Source organism: Pseudorca crassidens, chromosome 15 (genome assembly GCF_039906515.1).
Source record: "Pseudorca crassidens isolate mPseCra1 chromosome 15, mPseCra1.hap1, whole genome shotgun sequence".
NCBI classification, from domain to species: Eukaryota; Metazoa; Chordata; class Mammalia; order Artiodactyla; family Delphinidae; genus Pseudorca; species Pseudorca crassidens.
In genome coordinates, this window is record NC_090310.1 from 14,777,602 (window position 1) to 14,799,715 (window position 22,114).

The following is a 22,114-nucleotide window of genomic DNA, read 5'->3' on the forward strand; positions in this document are numbered from 1 at the left end:
AAAGAATAACTAATAAAACCAACAACTTGGATGAATTGCAAAAAACATTATTATGCTGGGCAGAAGAAGCCTGACACAAAAGAGTTCATACTGTTACAAACCCATTTACATGAAGTTCAAGAACAGGCAAAACAAATTTATAGTGGTAGAAGTCAAAACAGTTTTGTCAGAATAATAGCTTCTGACTGGAAAGGAGTATGAGAGAACTTTCTGGAGTGATGGAAATGTTCTATATCTTCATATGGATATGGTACATGCATATGTAAAATATTCTTCAAGCTGTACATTTAAGATTTTTGCAACTTATTGGATATGACATATACCTCAAATTACACAAAAAAATCCATTACATATAAACCAGAATGGTTACTTTAACAGATTGACAATTCCAAGGCTTGGCAAAGAGGTGGAATAACAGGAATTCTCATACACTGCTGGTAGGAATCTAAACTAGTGCAATGACTTTGAAAAATAGTCTGGCATTACCAACTAAAACTGAAGAATCACAGAAGTGTTCACAGCAGTATTATTCATAATTGCTGCAAAGTAAGAACAATTTAAATACCCATCCAAAAAAAGAGCAAAACAATCAACCGTGATATATTTGTATAAAAGAACATTCCGCTGGGCTTCCCTGGTGGCGCAGTGGTTGAGAGTCCGCCTGCCGATGCAGGGGACACGGGTTCGTGCCCCGGTCCCGGAGGATCCCACATGCCGCGGAGCGGCTGGGTCCGTGAGCCATGGCCGCTGAGCCTGCGCGTCCGGAGCCTGTGCTCCGCAGCAGGAGAGGCCACAGCAGTGAGAGGCCCGCGTACCGCAAAAAAAAATACCGCGTACCGCAGTGACAAACTACAGCTCCATCACACACAGATGAATCTCACAAAATAATGTTGAATGAAAGCAGCCAGAGTAAAGAATACAAAATGAATGGTTCATTTATATAAGGTTGAAAAAGCAGGCAAAACTAAGCTACCAAGTTCGGGTGCAACCTTAGGTAGAAAAGAAAGTGATTATCATAAAAGTCAGGGCAGAGCTTATTCTAGTGAAGGAGAAGTATACTTCATAAGGAGGGCTTTCTGCAGTGCTGAAAATTGTCTGTTTAATGACCTGAATGTTGGTTACAAGGCTTATGCTTTATAACCACCACATCAAAACAAGATGCACAGATCAATGACTTTTCTGTATGTAACAGAACAAAACCAAAAAGGTTACAAATCAGAAAAAAGGTTTAAAAAAGTCAACTGGACCTGGTGACTGATTGGGTTGGGGTGGGGGTTAGTAAAGGCAACCAAGGAAAACGCCCGGGTTGCTGACTTGCACAACTGTTTGGGTGGGATGCCTTTCACTGAGACAGGAAACAGCATTTCAGGGGAAGAATATGAATTAAACTTTGGACATGGTGAATTTAATAGTTCCTTTGAGACATCCAAGCAGAGATGTCCAACAGGCAATTACATATGCAGAACTTGAGCTCAAAGGAGAGGTCCAGGCTAGAAATATAAATTTTGGATTCATCTGTAAGTGAAATCATGGGCAGGGATGTGATTGTTTAGGGAAAGAAGACTGACGAGAGGGTGTACGGCTGATTCCTGGTATGTCAGCATTTAATGGGCAGGTAGAGGATGATAAACCGGTAAAGAAAACTGAGAAGGAATCGAGCGGCGGGAGGACAATCAAGAACGTGTCATGAACCATTAAGCAAAGGAAGAGAACATCTCATGAGTAATTAGTCATTCACTGCAGGTTGATGCATAGTTAAGAAAACATATGGGTTATGTGCAATACTCAGCAAGCCAGTTTTTACTCCACCTCTCTCTGGCTGATTTGAGAGAAGCAACACCCAGAGAGAAAACCAATGCTTCTGAGAATGGTTGCAAGTTTTTGTGTTATCTTTAGAAGTGAGGAATTAAGGCCCCTCTCACTCTTCTCCCTGACTCTCAGGAAGGAAGAAGACAGATTTGGGAGCACTGATAGGTCTGTGTGCTACTGGGTAGAATCACCATGAAAAGGTCAGTACACACATGCGGGCTCATTTTTCTGCTTCTTCCATGTGACTGAAGTGGTATGAGACGCCTTCAAGAGAGGACTTCCTCTATTCCAAGTGACAGCCAGGGCCAAACCTACTACTTGGGCAGAAAAGGCCAGAGGCAGGTGGCCAAGACCAGATCAGCAGTCAGCCAGGGCAAATGGGCTCTCTCTGGTTACAAGGCCCTGAGCACTGATAGGAATGAGTTAGAGCAGCTTTGCCCACATCGTAAGGGAAAGATCTAGCCACGTTTGAAAACTGGGGAGATGGAGGGTGTCCATCCCATGGCCTGTTTCAGTTTGAAACAAATGAAGCTTAACTAAATTGAGAAAAACAGCATCTCCACATGAAGCAGCTGGGTTCATTCCAGTCTTCTGTCTTAGAGTTTGATGCCCAAGTCCTACTCAAGATGCAAAGTATTTTGGTTTTTCATTGCCGGTACAAATATAAACCTCTCTCTTGGGGACCCTATAGACCTGAAAATAATGGCTGTGGACTGGAGGGAATTCTAGTATTCCTGGATCCCACCGGAATGCCATCATAAAATTTCTCAATTTCTAGCACCACATAAATCACATACAAAACAAAACAAAACCACAATGGGCATTTGGTTAAAATGGCATCAGATTAGCAACTCCAGAACAAGTAGAAAGTCGCAATATGTTTGTTCCTTGATACAAAGATTTTAGCGAAGGTTGTCTCCTTCCCAAATCACCTATAAATTCAGTACAATTCTAATCAAAATGTCAATGGGATTTTTTTTAGAGCTTATCAAAGTAAATTCTAAAATTCACCTGAAACAATACATGCATGAGAACAGCCAAGAAAAATTTGAAAATGAGCATATTTGCTCTATCAGGTATCAAACTGTATTATATAAAGCTACAGGGGAAAGGGGGGCTGTGGTAATGGAATTCTGCAGAAACATACACAAACAAATCACTGGAACTGAACTGAGAGTCCAGAAAGAGGCCCTATGTATATAAGGAAATTCTTGCACCATTTCAAATGTGGACAAGTCAATAAGTGGAATTAGGCAAAAGCTTATCAATTAAAAAAAAAGTACGTTAGATCCCTACCTCACATCCGACAAAAAAGTAAATTCCACACAAACTAGAAGAGTTAAATATGAAAAAACAAATTTCAAATATAACATACAAGAGTTTAAAAAAAATCTTTGGGGGACTTCCCTGGTGGCACAGTGGTTAAGAATCTGCCTGCCAGTGCAGGGGACACAGGGTTCAAGCCCTGGTCCGGGAAGTTCCCACATGTTGCAGAGCAACTAAGCCCGTGCACCACAACTACTGAGCCTGTGCTCTAGAGCCCGCGAGCCACAACTACTGAAGCCCACGTGCCTAGAGCCCGTGCTCCGCAACAAGAGAAGCCACCACAATGAGAAGCCCGCACACCGCAACGAAGAGCAGCCCCCGCTCGCCACAACTAGAGAAAGCCCGCGTGCAGCAAAGAAGACCCAACACAGCCATAAATAAATAAATAAATTTATAAGAAAGAAAATCTTGGGACTTCCCTGGCAGTCCAGTGGTTGGGACTTCGCCTTCCACTGCAGGAGGGTTTGGGCTTCCCTAGTGGCGCAGTGGTTGAGATTCCGCCTGCCGATGCAGGGCACACGGGTTCGTGCCCCAGTCCGGGAAGATCCCACATGCCGCGGAGCGGCTGGGCCCGTGAGCCATGGCTGCTGAGCCTGCGCGTCCAGAGCCTGCGCTCTGCAACGGGAGAGGCCACAACGGGAGAGGCCACAACAGTGAGAGGCCTGCGTACCGCCAAAAAAAACAAAACAAAACAAAACAAAACAAAAACAAAAACAATGCAGGGGCTTCCCTGGTGGCGCAGTGGTTGAGAGTCCGCCTGCCAATGCAGGGGACACGGGTTCGTGCCCCGGTCCGGGAAGATCCCATGTGCCGCGGAGCGGCTGGGCCTGTGAGCCATGGCCGCTGAGCCTGCGCATCTGGAGCTTGTGCTCCGCAACGGGAGAGGCCACAACAGTGAGAGGCCCGCGTACTGCCAAAAAAACAAACAAACAAACAAACAAAAAACAATGCAGGAGGGTTTGATCCCTGGTCGGGGAGCTGGGATCCTGCATGCCTTGCAGCCAAAAAACCCAAAACATAAAACAGAAGAAATATAGTAACAAATTCAATAAGACTTTAAAAATGGTCCACATCACAAAAAAAAAATCTTAAAAAAAAAAAAACTTGGGATCGTAGAGATTTTGATAAACAAGATTAAAGAAAAAACAAAAAAACTCAAAAGCTACAAAGAAGTCGAAGATGGGACCACATAAAAAGTTTAAACTTCTGTATGAATAAAAATACCATAAATGGGTTTCCCTGGTGGTGCAGTGGTTGGGAGTCCGCCTGCCAATGCAGGGTACATGGGTTCGTGCCCCGGTCCGGGAAGATCCCACATGCCGCGGAGCAGCTAGGCCCGTGAGCCATGGCCGCTGAGTCTGCACGCCCGGAGCCTGTGCTCCACAACGGGAGAGGCCACAGCAGTGACAGGCCCGTGTACCGCAAAAAAAAAAAATAATAATAATACCATAAATGAAATTAAAAGACAAGTGAGAAACTAGGAGAAAATATCTGTAATACATATAACAAAGGATTAACTACTTTGATATCTAAAGAATTCCTGCAAACCAATAAGAAAAAACGACAACACTGCAGGGAAAAACTGGGCAAAGGCATGGACAGGCAATATCCAGAAGGAATATGAATGCCCGTTAAACATATGTCTGTACAAAAATTAGGTTACAGACTCATCTAACACCTGATAAGCTACATTCTAGATGATTAAGAAATTAATTTTTTCAAAACTAAGAGAAATTATAAATTCATCAGATATCAGAATGAGAAATGCCCTTCTAAACTTAAAACCTATAAGAAAAAATTAAAAAGAAAAATAATTAAATTTTATATACTTAAAAAAAAACCCGGCTTCCTTGGTGGCGCAGTGGTTGAGAATCTGCCTGCCAATGCAGGGCACACGGGTTCGAGCCCTGGTCTGGGAAGATCCTACATGCCGCGGAGCAACTAGGCCCGTGAGCCACAACTACTGAGCCTACGCGTCTGGAGCCTGTGCTCCGCAACAAGAGAGGCCGCGATAGTGAGAGGCCTGCACACCGCGATGAAGAGTGGCCCCTGCTTGCCGCAACTAGAGAAAGCCCTCACGCAGAAATGAAGACCCAACACAGCCAAAAAAAAATAAATATAAAAATAAATAAATTTTAAAAAAAACCCATAGTACTGCAAAAATTAATGAAATTGAACTAAACTGGCAAAAATATTAACAAATATAATAAAATATTCATATCCTTTAAGTATATAAAGCATTTGTCTAAATCAATATAAAAATTCTAAGATCTATACAGGCAAGACTGGAGAAGAAAGGCAAACAGTTAATAAAATGTGAAAAACATTAAACCTTACTTATACCTTGGGGGGAAATGCAAGTCAAAACAATGAGAGTTTCATTTTTCATACATGAAACTGATAAAGGTCTAAAAAATGAGAATGCCCAATATGGCAGGGGTACAGCGCACTTGACATTCTCTTACATTACTGGTGGAATTTTTAATGACATAAGAAAATAGTTGTGACATGTTAGATGAGGAGAAAAGATATAAAGTACGTACAGTATGATCTCAACCGTATTTTAAAATAAGAGCTAAGTTTTATGAGCACTTACTTCTGTGCCTGGCACTGTGCTAAGACCATTTACAGGTATTGGTGCATTGGTGCACTTCATACAATAATCCTGAGTTAGACGCTATTATTATCCTCATTTTACGGAGGAGGAAACTGCGACGAGATCAAGTTATGGAACCAAGGTTTCAACCCAGTTACACTTGCTCTAGAGTCTGTGATAGTAACTATTAGCACAAAGCAGAGGAGGAAATAAATCAAACTCCTAAGACAAAGTGATGTTGAATATACTCCACTTAATTCCTATTTTGTCATGGATTTTCCATTTTACTTCTCAAACACAATGATGGTCTTTAAGAGGTCAATAATCACACAACAGTGACAACAGCATCCTTGAAATGCCCCTAAGTTACAGGTGCTAACAACAAAAGAAACTTTATAGATCATAATCCAGGGTATTTAAAAATGTTGTTTAGCAAAAGAACTTTTTTGTAAATGAAAATTTAAATGGATCTATGATATGAGAAACAGATTAAAGCAGTATTGCATTGTATTAGTGTATTTGAAAAGCTCAAATTTATAACATTTACAATGAAGCTCTTCTGGTGAATACAAACTTCAAATTATGGATGATTAGGGCAGTCGAATTTGTTTTGTTTGATTGCCCAGTATCAAGAAAAACCTGATTCACAGAGAGTAGCAATTGCAAATAAGAGTTTTTGTGATTCTTTAAAAAACAGCACATAAATGCTATCTGAGGATTTTATTACACCTGTCCGGAAGTCCAAGTAGAACATTTCTAAGTTAAACCTCTAATAATATTAGGAATGAGAATACTTGGTAACCACAAATATTTTGGTAAAAAATAAAAATCTTAAAATATATACTAATCATGACATCAAGGCATTATACATAAGGCAGTCACATGTTATTGCACAATGCAATGAGAGTTGTCTATAGGAGCAAACTTGCTCATATAATTTTACAAAAGCAAATAAGGACTGATCTGAATTTTTAAAAGACCAGTGTAAAGCTACAATCTTTCCAATCAATAAAAATTTTAAAAATTCAAGTATAGGCACAAAGAAAGCAAGAAACACTATTATAAGGATTGTTATCTGGCTGTTGGCGTTATGGATAATTTTCATTTTTTCTTTTTGCTTATTTCCCCTCAAACACCCTAAATACACTACTTTTTTTTTCTTTTTTACTTTTATTTTTAAAATAGTTATAAATCACAGGAATTTTCAAAAAAATGTACAGGAAGGTCCTGAGGACCCTTCACCTAACTTCCTTCAATGGTAATATCCTACATAGCTCTAGTGTAAGATCATAACCAGGAAACTGACCTTGGTACAGAGTTTACTCATATTTCACCACTTCTACATTCGTGTGTGTGTGTGTGTGTGTGTGTGTGTGTGTGTTGTGTGTGTGTTCTATGCAATTTTATCACATTTGTAGCTTTGAGTAACCACAGCTGAGATACAGAACTGTTCCCTCCCCACAAAGCTCTCTCGTGCTGCCTCCTTAACCACCCCTTCCCCCATTCCTAACTCCCAGCAACAGCTAAGCTATTCTCCATCTCTATAATTTTGTTATTTCAATAATGTTATATAATGCAATCATATAGACTGCAACCTTTTATGATTGAATATTTTTTTTACCTAGATAACCCGGCAGTACAAATCAGCGGTCTCTAATGTAAAATTTAGCATGAGATACATCTGAGTGTATACAAATGTTTATAATGTTTTAAAGTTTACAATGTTAAAAATGTGACTCAAATGCTTATGAAATCCCTGTTGTACCACCACAGAACTAGGATTCTGGGGGATGAATTTTAAAAATTGATAATCTAATACAAGTCTAGTGCAATCTAGTACAAACACTGTACAGAAGAGAAACCCAAGGCACAGTGCTTGTTAAGTTTTATCTATGTTTACAAGAACACGTGGCTTACAAGAATGCCTGGTTTTGCATTCTTCTGGCCAAGATCTAGATTCCAGTCCTCTCCCAACCCAGGTAAATCTACATTACATTCAAATATGACCATTTGCTATTCCCCTCAAAATGGTCACCGTTTTCTGCCTTTCCTCATGTTGTTTCCTAGAATCCTTCCAAATCATCAAGGAAATGAATTCCTCTTAAATTCCTGGTTCTGGTGACTTAACCCCACCACACCCCAGGCCCAATTCTTCTGTTTCTCTATGCAGTAGGTCCTTATGACTCAACACCTCTCTCAGGAAGGACTACCCCACCCCAGTACAAATTCATACTAACATTTTCCCCTCCCCTCTACACCTCCAGGTACGTAGATCCACTTTATCTTTCTTCTCTCGGCTATTCTGTTAGGTCTTCCTGATAGCTCACCCCACTGTATACCTGTTCACTCACTAGGTGTGACAAATGCCTTATCTTCACAAGTTTAGGCTTAGAAGGCAAACACTCCAGGGATTTACTTCTTGAATACCGTGCCTTCAGAGTAATGTTCTTGCTTTTCCAAAAAGATTGCTCCCAATAAGTAAAAGCTAAAACACAAACATACAGATGCAAAAAAAAAAGCATAGATGTTTGCATATTTTTAAAAATTTGGCTGATATGGGTATCACTATTTCAAAATCAGATCAAATGGAATTTAAAGTAGTGGTAAAGAGCCAGAATGCCTGGGTTAAAATGTGGCCTCTGCCACTGTACTATCTAAATCAAGTTTCATTTACATTCTGTGTGCTTCAATTTTCTCATCTGTAAAATGGTGATAAAAGTGCCTCACAGGACAGCTGTGAGAATTAAATAAACTGCATTTAGAACACTGCCTAGTACATAGTAAACATTATCCAAGTATTAACAACTATCTCTAATGCATGGCAATCCAAGTTCACCTCTTTGTGATATCCCTCTATTCCCCTTACATTCTTTGAAGTCCATACTGCTTCTGAAATTTCCATACCAAGAAACAATGGTCACGTAAGAACCTGTATTTTATTTATTAAATTCATCTTGGTCAAAACTAACCAGTAGAACAAATTGTTTTTAACATAGTGGTAGCAGTTATTAACATTCACCAAATATGAATGTAAGCACTTAAAAGTATGGTGGTGATGGAAAGAATGCTAGCAAAGAGTAAAGTACAGATCAGAACATAGAATATGGTAGTTTTATGTGTAAAAAATGGGGAGACTAATATGGTCATATTTATGCTTGTATATGCATAAAATGGCTCTGTAAAGTTTCATGTCTGCTTAAGGAAAGGGAGAACTACAAGTCTGGGGGCAGGGTTCTGAAGGGGACGGTTCACTATATATGCTTTAGTATCTTTCAAACTTGAAGCAGTGAATATATTACCTATATAAGAATTTAATTTTAAAAATGGAGGAGGGTGGGGTGGTGGTCCCTCTAAACAAGTACTCTGGAAGCCAGGCTTCTAGTCCCAATCTGCCACTAACTGTGTTACCTTGCACAAGTCATTTAACCTCTGAGTCTAGCTGAACTAAGCAAGGGGCAGCACAGATTCCTAGGTTCTATTCTAATTCTAAAAATGTGTCTCAAAGAGGGGGGTAGTAAACAGATGGTACTATTTTTAAGACATGAGAGGCGTACTAGTCCAACATTTTGCGAAATAAGGCAACTTTTTGAGGACCTGAATTGTCAAGCCTCTTCATCATTCAAAATCATTTTTTTCTTACATAAAAGCTCTTCTTAGAAGGGGTCTAATGCAACGTATAGAAAATACCTATAAAGAATATTCTACACATTATTTTGTGTCTCTTGCCACACTTTTGGAGTTGTTTTAAATGGATTTTAAGTCTTTATACTATGCCATGGAGTGAGCAATAAAGTACTCTAAAACAATTTACATTTAAAATACATAAATGACTACACCTAAGACAAGTAACTTGTACTATTTAAAGGCGTTTATGATCAGACATTGCAAAAAAATCATACCACCTCCAGTCAATAACAGCTGTAACTAATCGAGTACATACTTTATTTCAAGTATCATCCATTTATTTATTCCATGTATCCTCCATAATCCTACCCATTAATCTGGCAAAGTAGGTTTTAATATCCCCATTTAACCAAGAAGCAACTGTAGCTCCATGAAGATGAGTGACTAGCTTGAGGCCACAGTCTAACAAGTGGACGAGCTAGGAGTCCACCCAGAACCTTTGGATCTGAACTTAGTGCACTGGACAGGGATTAGCAGGCAGGCTGGTGCAGACTTGCAACAAGCTTTTAGTAATTTAAATAAAAATGAGGAAAAATGAGAAGAAAGTAAACTTTTTAATAAACCTAAGTGATTCAATTTAAAGATCTTTCATACTGAGATTCAGTTCTTTCTAATTATTTGAGTTAAAATATCCTTACTTACAATGAAATGACAGTGACAGAAGATAGTGGTATGGGTTACTGTTGCTGTTTTTATTGACTATAGCCAGCCAGCAGAACAAACTGGCACCTCTATTGCAGCCTCCCAATTTGGGGGGGGAATACTTCTTTTGAAATCCAAAAATCTGAGAACTACTTCCTTAGACAATGATGCCTCCCAAAATAATAGAGGACTTACACACACACACACATATAGCGCTCAAGATTCTCTCATTAATCTCTACTTTATTTGGATTAGAACTCTTAAGGATTAAGAAATGAGAATAAAGTGAGTTTCAGCAATCCAAAATCACATGAGTTAACGCTGGATTCTGGCAGAGAACCTTCCTCAGGATTTCATTGGTTAATTTTTCTCATGCTTTATCTTTAATTCTACTCAAACCTGGGCTCAAACTTTCTGTTCCTAAAATAGTCACACTTTGGGACTTTCCTGGCGGTCCAGTGGTTAACACTCCACGCTTCGGGCTTCCCTGGTGGCGCAGTGGTTGACAGTCCGCTTGCCAATGCAGGGGACATGGGTTCGTGCCCTGGTCCTGGAAGATCCCACATGCCACGGAGCGGCTGAGCCCGTGAGCCATGGCCGCTGAGCCTGCGCGTCCGGAGCCTGTGCTCCGCAACGGGAGAGGCCACAACAGTGAGAGGCCCGCTTAACGCAAAAAAAAAAAAAAGAGACTCCACGCTTCCAATGCAGGGGGCGTGGGTTCGATCCCTGGTCAGGAAACTAAGATCTCACATGCCCCTGTGGCATGGCCAAAAATAATAATAATAAAATTTTTTAAATAAATAAAATAGTCACATTTTTTACTACTACTGCTAACTGGCAATCAATACTTAAGTCAAATAAAAAGAACTACAACTTGAGGTCTCCAATAATCTGCTTTTATTTAAAGCCTTTTTCACTTTGACAAAATAAAAACTTTTAATTATGTTTAGTCTACCTACTTCCAAAAGAAATTTGATCTATAAATTAGACTCAAGCCACTTTAATTTCCAAATTTCTGTATCTCCATCATATATATATAATATATATAGTTTATATATATATAATGTATATATGTATTGATATATATGGTTTTGCAAGCAGTTTATAAACAGGTTGGTCAAACTGTCTAAATTTCTTGAATTTTATTGTGTACACAGCAAATAAGCTATTTATTCCTCTTATTAGCATGTCTTATTTCTTACCTATCTTCCTTTAGTGAGCATCAAATTTAAAATATTCTATGTACACAACTACACAATTAAACATTAGTGTCAGTCACAACATATTAAATTCACACTTAAAACTATAAAGAGATCCAGATATTTTTAGTCTTACACATATACTTTATATATAATCTCACTTGATGTTATTTATATTATCTTATGGTGCTTTATTAAACAGACATCAGAACACAAAAACCTGGACCTTGCAGGATACATAACTGAAAATATTTATAATCTATACTTATTACATGGTTCAAAAACACGCTTTTTTAAAGGAAAGCCAATATTAAGAACTTAAACATACAGTCTGGATAACATAAAGCACTCTTTCCAAGTCCAAATGTTAAAAGGTCTAGTTAAAGTTATGATAGACTATAGTGTTTCCAAAAGCTAAAATTGGTAATAATTCTGCTTAAATTCCATATTAATCTAATATCAAAAGTTATTTTTATTCCTTTTTTCAAATACCTGAAATACACTGCTGCTTAGTCTTTTCATTATATATTTAGTTAGCTAACTTTGGGTGCAAGGTACTTTAAATATAAAAGTCCTTTCCAATGGATAGTGAAAATAATATAAAAATGTTTGTATAAAATACACTCAGTGATTCTCAAAGGATATCTGAGAGTCTATTAGATCTATTAACTTGGTTCAAAATACCCAACAACAAATGTGAGGTTTTGTCACATTGACATATTTTAACTGTTAACTGGTATCTACATTTTAAACACATTATGTCTAATGTAGCAATAATGATGACTATTTTTCCACTAAAAAGCTACAGGATTTTGGTTTAAGAGCAAATGAGAAAGAGTACGTGGCTCACCAAGAAGGCTGTCAAAGTGGAAAAGATCAGCAGTCTGAAATTTGTAAATAGTAACAAGACAAACTCCAGTGCTAGGTCGTTCATGTAATCACCAATATGTAGGTCAAAATAAACTAGTGAGCTATACATTACTGTCTACGTAGTAATTTACAGAACAATGTGAGAGGAAGAAACTGCTCAAATGTGACTACTGTTAACAAACTCAAAATATTAGGCATAGTAATGTCTCTATTAAAATTATAACTTATCAATTGTGAAATAATTTCTTTCACTATTTCTACTTTTAAAAAATGAACCCTCCTCAATTAAAAAAAAAAGAGCAGCCACTTTTAAGATGTAAATTCTTCTTTTTTTCAAAGTAACTTACCCAGAAAAATCTAATGCAGAAAATAAAGTGTAACAGATAAATCGACTACAACATTTTTAAAAACCTAAAAGTATCAGTAAAACAAACCAATCCCTCCAGTTTAGCAATGCGTGTATTTTTAAGCTTCGGTGGGTATACCATTATAATAACCAACAACGTTTAAATGGCACCCTAACGCCCCAAACATCATCATTACACATGACATACTCGTATTTTACTCAAATTATGCTTAGACCAGATCCAAACTCAGGCCATTCCCCCCTCGCGGGCACACTGAAATATACGAGGGGGAATCCAAGAAATCAGATATGTTAAGTGCAGGTATCTCCTTCCAGAGTAGGGTCAAATTCTTGTTTGCCCGCAAATGTCACTGTCTCAAGAAGTCTGCAAATTCTCATTAGCGCTACAGAGTACAAAGAGGCCTGACCACGGAAACACCTGTCCTAACACCGGGAAGACAGTGGGAAATGCAAACCCCGAGCCCACGCCGGCCGTACAGCCTTGGGCAGCAGCGACCCCAGACGAGGGGTGGACACTGACCTCATGGCTCCCTCGGGCAGGCTCCCACACCCCCGACTCGCCTTCCCGGGCGAGAACCACTAAATCTGTCAAGCCGGCCGGGACCCACCCTCCGCGAACCCCGCTTGCTCCCTCCGAGCCCGGCCCCAGCCTGCCCAACTGCCCCCGGTCCGCTCCGGCCTCGCGGCTGCACTCTGCCACCTCATCCCTCCTTGCCGGTCTCGCGGCCCCGCCACCTCAGCCTCGGCGGCCTGCACTCGGGCCGCCCCACCCCGGCCGCCGCCCCCCGGCCCCGGCCAAGGCTCCCGGCCAGGCTCACGGCGCCGTCGGTCCCTTCGCGGCCCGATCCCCGCCGCCCCCCAGGCCCGAGCTCCCGCCGCGCGCTCCCCACCCCCAGCCTCCGCCCTCGCCCCGCTCGGCCGCTCCCGGCCCGCTCCCCCTAGCCGGGCTACCTGGAGGCAAGGGCGGCAGAGCACTTCACCCAGGGCCCCAGGTCGCAGAGGGCCCGGTGCTCGGGGTCCCGCTCCTTCTCCCGCTCCACGTGGTAGGCGTAGATGGAGAGCAGGATCCCGGCGGCGCACACTGCATACCGGGCCACCCGCTCCCAACGCGGCACCGACACTCTCAGCAGGACGGGCGCCGCCATCTTCCCCCCTCCGCCGCCGCCGCCGCCTCCTTCGCCGCCGCCGCCGCCGCCTCCCTCCGCCTCCACCTCAGCCGCCGCCGCCCGTCGGGGCCCGACCCAGCCGCCGCCGCTACCGTTACCGCCTCCGCCGCCGCCGCCACCGCCGCCGCCGCCGCCGCCGCGCCCCATTGGCTCGACCGCCTCCTCCGGGCCCCGCCCCCACAGGCGCGCGGCCCAACCGCCCCAAAAGGAGAGATCCTGGCGGGGCGGGGAAGGCGCGCGCGGGCGCGGAGTAGGGAACGGAGTGCGCAACCGGCCGGGAGGCCGGCCGGGGGGCGGAGCCGGAGGCAGTGCGGCGCGCGCAGCGGGCGGGGCCGAAGGAGGGGCGGGGCCATGAGAAGGGAAGGGCGGGGCTCTGGGAGGGGAGGGGAGGGGAGGGGAGGGGAGCGGAGCGGTGGCGCGGGCGGGCCCTAGGGTACCCGGTGAAAGGAATAAATTTCAAAGATACCACCGTGTGTGACTGGATAAGCCCTTGGCCCCACCTCCTGCGGGTGGTAATCAATTGCCATACTTTCTGCCTTTTTTTTTGTCATTATCACTTGATATTTTCTGACCCAATCCAAATTAGCCTTGGCCATTTCCCAGAGCTCCAGAGCCAAGCTCCAGAGCCACGTTTACATTACCTGATATTCCCCAGCATCACCTCCACTCACTTCGTGTTCAACAAGTGCAAACTTAACTATTTTTAAAACATTATTTCTGAATGCCTTGCTTCCCTGTAAGCTGAATTTGAGATGGCTTAACATAATTCGTGTAATATAGTAAAGTATAAAAATGAACTAAAAAATCAGGACTAAGAAAAAGACAAATCAAAATAAAAGACCAGGGGCTTCCCAGGTGGCGCAGTGGTTGGAAATCCGCCTGCTAACGCAGGGGACATGGGTTCGAGTCCTAGTCTGCGAAGATTCCACATGTTGCGGAGCAACTAAGCCCGTGCGCCACAACTACTGACCCTGCGCTCTAGAACCCGCGAGCCACAACTACTGAGCCCACGTGCCACAACTACTGAAGCCCGCATGCCTAGAGCCCATGCTCCGCAACGAGAAGCCACCCCAATCAGAAGCCCGCACACCGCAACAGAGTAGCCCGCCGCAACTAGAGAAAGCCCGCGCGCCGCAAAGAAGACCCAACACAGCAAAAAGTATAAATGAATAAATTTATAATAAATAAATAAAAGACCAGGAGTAAGAACACAGACAAGGGACTTTGCTGGTGGCACAGTGGTTAAGAATCTGCCTGCCACTGCAGGGGACACGGGTTCGATCCCTAGTCTGGGAAGATCCCACATGCAGCAGAGCAACTAAGCCCATGCTCCACAACTATTGAGCCTGTGCTCTAGAGCAGGCGAGCCACAACTATTGAAGTCTGCGTGCCTAGAGCCGGTGCTCCACAACAAGGGAAGCCACAGCAGTGAGAAGCCTGCACACCGCAACGAAGAGTAGCCCCCACTCACTGCAACTAGAGAAAGCCCACGTGCAGCAACGAAGACCCAACGCAGCCAAAAATGAATGAATGAATGAATAAATAAATAAATAAAATGCATTAATGGCTCAGACCAATTAAAAAAAGAAAAAGAATCCGTCTTGCAAATAAAGAATCCTTCTTGCAATGCAGGGGACTTTGGTTCATCCCAGTGGGGGAACTAAGATCCCACATGCAGTGGGGCAACTAAGCCCACACACCACAACTACTGAGCCCGCGCTCCTCAACTACAGAGCCCAAGCGCTCTGGAGCCCACACACCACAACCAGAGAAGCCCGCATGCCACAACTAGAGAGAAGCCTGCGCACGCACTGCAATGAAGCGAAGAGCCCACCCTCCACTGCAAAAGATCCCGCGTGCTGCAACTAAGACCCGACAGCAGTGAAAAATAATTAATTAATTTTAAAAAAAAGAACACAGACAAGCAGCCCATAGAGTATCACATAATTATTAAAACCGAGCCATAAATTTGGCTCTGAGCTTCCTGGTGGCCAAAACTAAAAGAAAAATACATGTATGTTATTCTCACTGTCTCTAAGAAGAAACACACTGTTCTTGGAGATTGCTAGATTTTTCCTGGTTGCCGCTGGCCAAGAGATTTCAGTTTTATATAGTGATTTTGAGTAATAGATGTCCTATTATTTATGTATTGTTGGGTAACAAATTACCCCAAACTTGCAGCTTAAAACAACAACAACAAAAATCTCTTATTTTCTCATAGTTTCTGTGGGTCAGGAATCTGGGTGTTATTTAGCTGTGTCCCCTGGATCAGGGTCTCTCACAGGATGCAGTCAAGATGTTGGCTGGGGCTGCAGGCATCTCAAGGCTAGAGAATCCTCTTTCAAGCTCACTCACAGGGCAGTTGGCAGGCCTCACGTCCTCTCTGGCTGTTGGCTGGATCCATCAGTTCCTGGCCACTTGTACCTCTCCATAAGAAGCTGCTACCTTCCCTTAAAGCAAGGGATAAGAGAGAGTGAGGGAAATGGAAGTCACAGTCTTTTTAGTAACCTAATCTCAGAAGAAACAGCCCATATTACATATTCTGTTACTTAGAGCTAGTCCATGGATGTGTCCATGGATGAATGGATAAAGAAAATGTGGTATGTACCCACAATGGAATATTATTCAGCCACAAAAAAAGAAGGAAATCCTATCATTTGAGACAACAAGGACAAACCTTGAGGGCATTATGATAAATGAAATAAATCAGACAGAGAAAGACAAATACTGTTGACCGTTGAACAAGGCAGGGGTTAGGGGCACCAGCCCCCTGTGGAGTCGAAAATCCAAATATAACTTTACAGTCAGCCCTCCATATCCGAGGTTTCACAGCCACAGATTCAACCAAGGATCGTGTATTACTGTCCTATGTGTGTATTGAAAAAAATCCACATATAAGTGGACCTGTGCAGTTCAAGCCTGTGTTGTTCAAGGGTCAAGTGTACTATACAATCTCACATGTGGAATCTAAAAACGCTGAAATCATAGAAACAGAATTGTTTGGTGGTTGGCAGGGGCTGGCAGGTGGGGGAAACGGAGAGATGTTGGTCAAAGGGCACAAACTTCCAATTATAAGATAAATAAATTCTGGAAATCTAATGTACACTATGGTATCTGTAGTTAATAATATTGTATATGTGAAAGTTGCTAAGAGAGTTGCTAAATCTTACATGTTCTCATTCCCTCCCTCCAGGCGAAAAATAAAAAACGGTAATTATGTGAGGTGATGGGTGTGTTAACTGATCTTATTGTGGTAATCATTTCACTACATATGTATACCAAATCATGTTGTACATCTTAAACTTTCACAATGTTATATGTCAATTATATCTCAATAAAACTGGAGGAGAAAAAAAAGCTAGTCCTTAGGTCCAGTCTACACTGAAAGGGAGGGGATTACACAAAGGCATGGATACCAGAAGGGGAATCACTGGGATCATCTTTTTTTTTTTAAGAATTTTTTTTTTTTTTTATGGTTGCGTTGGGTCTTCATTCCTAGATGTGACAGCAGGGGCTACTCTTCGTTGCAGGGCTCGGGCTTATTGCAGTGGCTTCTCTTGCTGTGGAGCACAGGTTCTAGGCACGTGGGCTTCAATAGTTGCAGGATGCGGGCTCAGTAATTGCGGCACGTGGGCCCTAGAGGGCATGGGCTTCAGTAGTTGTGGCTTGTGGGCTCTAGAGCACAGGCTCAGTAGTTGTGGCGCACGGGCTTAGTTGCTCCGCAGCATGTAGGATCTTCCTGGACCAGGGATTGCGTGTCCCCTGCATTGGCAGGTGGATTCTTAACCACTGCACCACCAGGGAAGCCCTCATTGGGATCATATTAAAGCCTGTCTACCACTGTCCTCAAAAAGATCGACTCTCTAACGCTCTGGTGGTTTTCATACTTCTGAGTGGACTCATTCTCCTGGAGCCCCCTCCTTCTGGATTCCTTTACTGACTTGATAAGATCTATTGATTATCTGACTTCTTTTACTCATCATTATGTCTGTGAGGGTTTATCTATGTTATTGTACACAGCTGTGTAATAGTCCACTATATAACTAACCACAATTTTATTTATCCAGTCTGTCCAGCGTTTATGGACATTTGGCCAGTTGTTAGCTATTTTGAATAAAGCTGCTGTGAACATTCTGTAAACATCTTTTGGTGGCTGTATGCAGTCATGTCTACTGGGAACAATCCAGGGGCGGAACTAGAGTCAGACAGTATTAGTTATACTGCCTCAGTCAATTTAGGTCCTCCAAGGAGAAGATGCCAAAGTGAAATCAGATGTGTAAGAGATTGACAGGGGGCAATTCCTGTGAAGGATAAAGGAGACAGGGAGCAAGAACAGGCATAGAAAGCCTCCAGATCACAAAGCAGGTCTGACCACTGTGAAAGCGCTGCAGTCTCAGCCAGGCTGACAGGGAGCAAGGCAGGAGTAACCCCCTATCTAGTAGCCCTGCCAGGCACAGTCATGGGCTGGGAGCAGCCTGGGGAGAGCATGGCCTCAGCATGAATGTTGTGATCCATCCAGAGGTGTAGCCGGCCACTGGAGGCTGCTGGCCAGCTAGCTTCTTTGCAGCAGACTCTCTTGAAGGGAGACTGACTGGTGTACCACCAGGGCCACCACACTACCAAACAGTCTTCCAAAGGGGTTGTACCAATTTAAGCTCCCATTAGCAAAGTATGAGAGTTCTGGGTACCCCACATCCTCACCAATCCTTGGCAAGGTCAGTGCTTTCCGTTTTAGAAAATTTGGTGGCTCTCTAGAGGGATCGTGGTGGTTTTAAAATTGCCTTTCCCTGAAGACCAACGAAACTCCTTTCATATGCTTTTTGACTACTTAGATGTTCTCTTTTGTGAAGTGCCTACTTAAGCCTTTTTCGCACTTTAAAAAATGGGTCGTCTTTTTCTTATTGGTTTGTAGAAACAAAGTCTTTATATAGTCTGCATACAAATCTTTGTCAGTATGTGTATTGCAGATATCTTCTATGCTTTTTTTAAAAAAATATTTGTTTAGGCTGCGCCGGGTCCTAGCTGTGGCAGGCAGGATCTTCGTTGCGGCATGCAGACTTAGTTGAAGCATGTGGACTCTTTAGTTGCAGTATGCAAACTCTTAGTTGTGGCATGCATGCAGGATCTAGTCCCCCAACAAGGGAGCATACAGGATCTAGTTCCCTAACCAGGGATCAAACCTGGGCCCCCTGCATTGGGAGCGCAGTCTTCCCACTGGTCCACCAGGGAAGTCCCACCTTCTCCTATACTTTGGCTTGCTGTTTTCCCCCTTTTTTTTTTTAACTTTTATTTGCTTTTATTTTTTTGCGACATTTATTCCTGGGCCATAAGTTTCTGTATCTTCTGTTTCTTCTGGGATATCTTTTTCTTCTGTGCAACGTCCTCTTCTGGTTTAGGAACAATCTGGTTTTTTTTAGTAAAGATCATCTCAATGTGGCAGGGAGAGCTCATATATGGTTTGATCCGACCGTGAACTCTGTAAGTTCTATGTCCCATCTTGGGGGTTTTGTTCAGCTGGATGTTCTCAATGACCAGAGAATCTACATCTAAGCCCTTGAGTTCAGCATTAGTCTCTGCATTTTAGAGCATGTGCAGTAAAAATTCGGCACTCTTTTTGGGTCACCGACCCTGCATCCAGCCCCACTGTTTGGCCTGGGCACACCAACCAACTCCACCACTGTAACGATGGAATGGCACACGTTGCTTCTTTAAAGTGACATCCTTCAGATACTTGGTGGCTTTTTGGATATGCATACCCTTAATGGCCTGGGCAGTTTCATGAATGTTCTTAAAGTGAACACAAAGATCTGAACTTCTTAGTTTGCATGATTCTGTGGGGTTTTCTGGGTCAAGTGAATAGCACACCATTTTTAGAGGTCACCTCAGGCCGCTTACCGGAAAAAGTGCCCTTTCTCCTTCTTAATGGTGTTTTTTGCTGAACAACTGAAGAGACTTCTTTGAATTCCTCATACACATTCTACTACCTTCACCTTGGAGCTTTCAAACTCCTACCTACCCACATTTCAGATACCTCTTTCTCCTTGAAGGCTTTCCCACTTCTATTGTACTAATCGGGCTCACTAGGCCAGGGATTCAAACCCCCTCAAGACTGTCTCTGTCCACTTCCTACCTCTGTGTCAATTTTGTTCTCTCAGGCCAGTTTTTTGCCTATAGAAGGAAAAGTGGTCCCATAGTTCCTCCATTTGCATCTTTGTTTTCTCCTGCCTGTAAGGGACTGCCTCTCCTCCCTTAAATCCAATTTTTAAAATCCTGATGAAGAATTCAGACAGCTCGACCAGACTCAGGTCACTCATGAGCCCTGTAGCTAGAAAAGAAAGAGTGCTGGAGACGGCAGCCGCCCCCCAGACCTACAAGAGAGTCTATGCAAAACCAGTTCTCCTAAAAACAAGAAAGTGCTGTTCCCAGAAGCAGGAAGGGGTAGGTGGGCAGACCCAGCAGGAGGAAGCTGCTGTGGGAGGATGCTGGGGGAGGTTGTCACTGTTGGGGGCTCACAGGGAACAGCCCTTGTCTCTGTCCAGAAGAAGCTCTTCTGCTCCGTAAAGCGGTTTATCAACCTTTCTGTAGTGCCAAGAGGCAGCTGAGGCCTTCTGTGCTTGGTGGGCACAACTCTGGGAGGTCACTTTGTGCCAATCCAAGAATGTGAACTTCAAAACTTGTACATAGGGAATTCCCTGGAAGTCCAGTGGTTAGGACTCTGAGCTTTCACTGCCAAGGGCCCTGATTCCATCCCTGGTCGGCGAACTGAAATCCCGCAAGCTGCGCAGGGCGGCCAAACCAAACAAAAAAACTTGTACATAGATGGAAACTTCATACATTGCTGGTAGTAATGTAAAATGGTGCAGCCCCTCAGAAAACAGGTTGGCAATTTCTCAAAATGTTAAACATAGTTACTCTATGGCCCAGCAATTCCACTCCTGGCTATATTCCCAAGAGCACTGAAAACATGCGTACACACAAAAACTTGTACATGAGTGTTCATCATAGCATTATTCATAATAGTCAAAAATGCCCATCAACTGATAAATGGATAAACAAAGTGTAGTATATGCATACAATGGAGTATTATTATTCAGCCATAAAAAGGAATGAAGTGGGGAGTTCCCTGGTGGCCTAGTGATTAGGATTCTGGGCTTTCACTGCCATGGCCCCGGTTCAATCCCTGGTTGGGGAACTGAGATACCACAAGCCACACAGCGTGGCAAAAAAAAAAAGCAAGGAAATACTGATATATGCTATAACATGGATGAATCTTGAAAACATTATGCTAAATGAAAGAAGACAGACCCAAACATAAAAGGCTACGTATTATGTCATTACTTTAATTTATTTTTTAATTGAAGTATAGTTGCTGTACAATATTAAATAAGTTACAGGTGTGCAACATAGTGATTCACAATTTTTAAAGGTTATACTCCATTTATAGTTATTATAAAATATTGGCTATATTCCCCCTGTTGTGCAATCTATCCTTGAAGCTTATGTATGTAACACACCTTTTAAATGAAATGTCTAGAGTAGGCAAGTCCCTAGAGAGAGAAACTAGATTACTGGTAGCCAGGAGCTGGGGTGATGGAAAATGTGGAGTGATTGCTAACGGGTATGGGGTTTCCTTTTGGGGTAATCTAACATTCTGGATCTAGACAGTGGTGGTGGAAGCACAACTCTATGAATATGCTAAAACCACTCTAAAAGGGTGAATTTTATGGTATGTGAATTACACCTCAATAAAACTTATTTTTTAGGGACTTCCCTGGCAATCCACTGGTTAAGACTTCGCCTTCCAATGCAGGGGGTGCGGGTTCAGTCCCTGGTCAGAGAGCTTAGATCCCACATGCCTCGCAGCCAAAAAAACAAAAAACAAAAAAACAAAAAAAAACTGTTATTTTTTAAAATGTGTACATAGAGCTTCCGTGTTGTAATTGCTCACTTAATGTCTGTCTCTGCCAATTGCAAATTCCGTGAGGCCGGTGGCTGGGTCTTTTGTATTCTCAGCAGTTGGGGTAGTGCCTGGCACATTAACATGCGCTTGAGAATTATTTGGTGAATGGATGACTGAATGAATGATACCAGCTTAAATGCCACCTCATTCAGGAAACTCCTCCTCCTGTGCTCCCGAAGAGCACCCCCCCACCACCATTCTCTCACTGGAAGGACAGACTCAGGCTGGGAGGAGTCTCCACTCCCGTTTATCACCCTAACTTCTGGGGCCAGCTCCCTGGCCACATCCCCTCGGGCCACTGCAGCTGCAGCACTTCATTCCTGGGGCTGGTTTTAGGGTCCCTTTCATCAACACCTGGAGATGTGCCTTTCTTCCTACTGAGCTCAGCTGTGTGTTTAAGCTTTTCTTCTTTCTTTTTTTTTAAGATCTCCTATTTATTTATTTATTTTTAATTTTTGGCCTTGCCACACGGCTTATGGGATTTTAGTTCCCCAA

The 22,114-nt window shown here is 42.8% G+C and overlaps 1 protein-coding gene across 1 annotated transcript in view; it reads right to left on the reverse strand.

The window, feature by feature from the left end:
• VKORC1L1 (vitamin K epoxide reductase complex subunit 1 like 1) overlaps window positions 1-13,758 on the reverse strand; it is a 61,129-nt gene extending 47,371 nt beyond the window's left edge. The window contains exon 1 of the mRNA XM_067706010.1: window positions 13,445-13,758. Coding sequence (XP_067562111.1) covers window positions 13,445-13,638 — 194 coding nt within the window. The 5' untranslated portion in view covers window positions 13,639-13,758. The remainder of the gene's footprint in view (window positions 1-13,444) is intronic.
• Window positions 13,759-22,114: the final 8,356 nt, after the last annotated feature.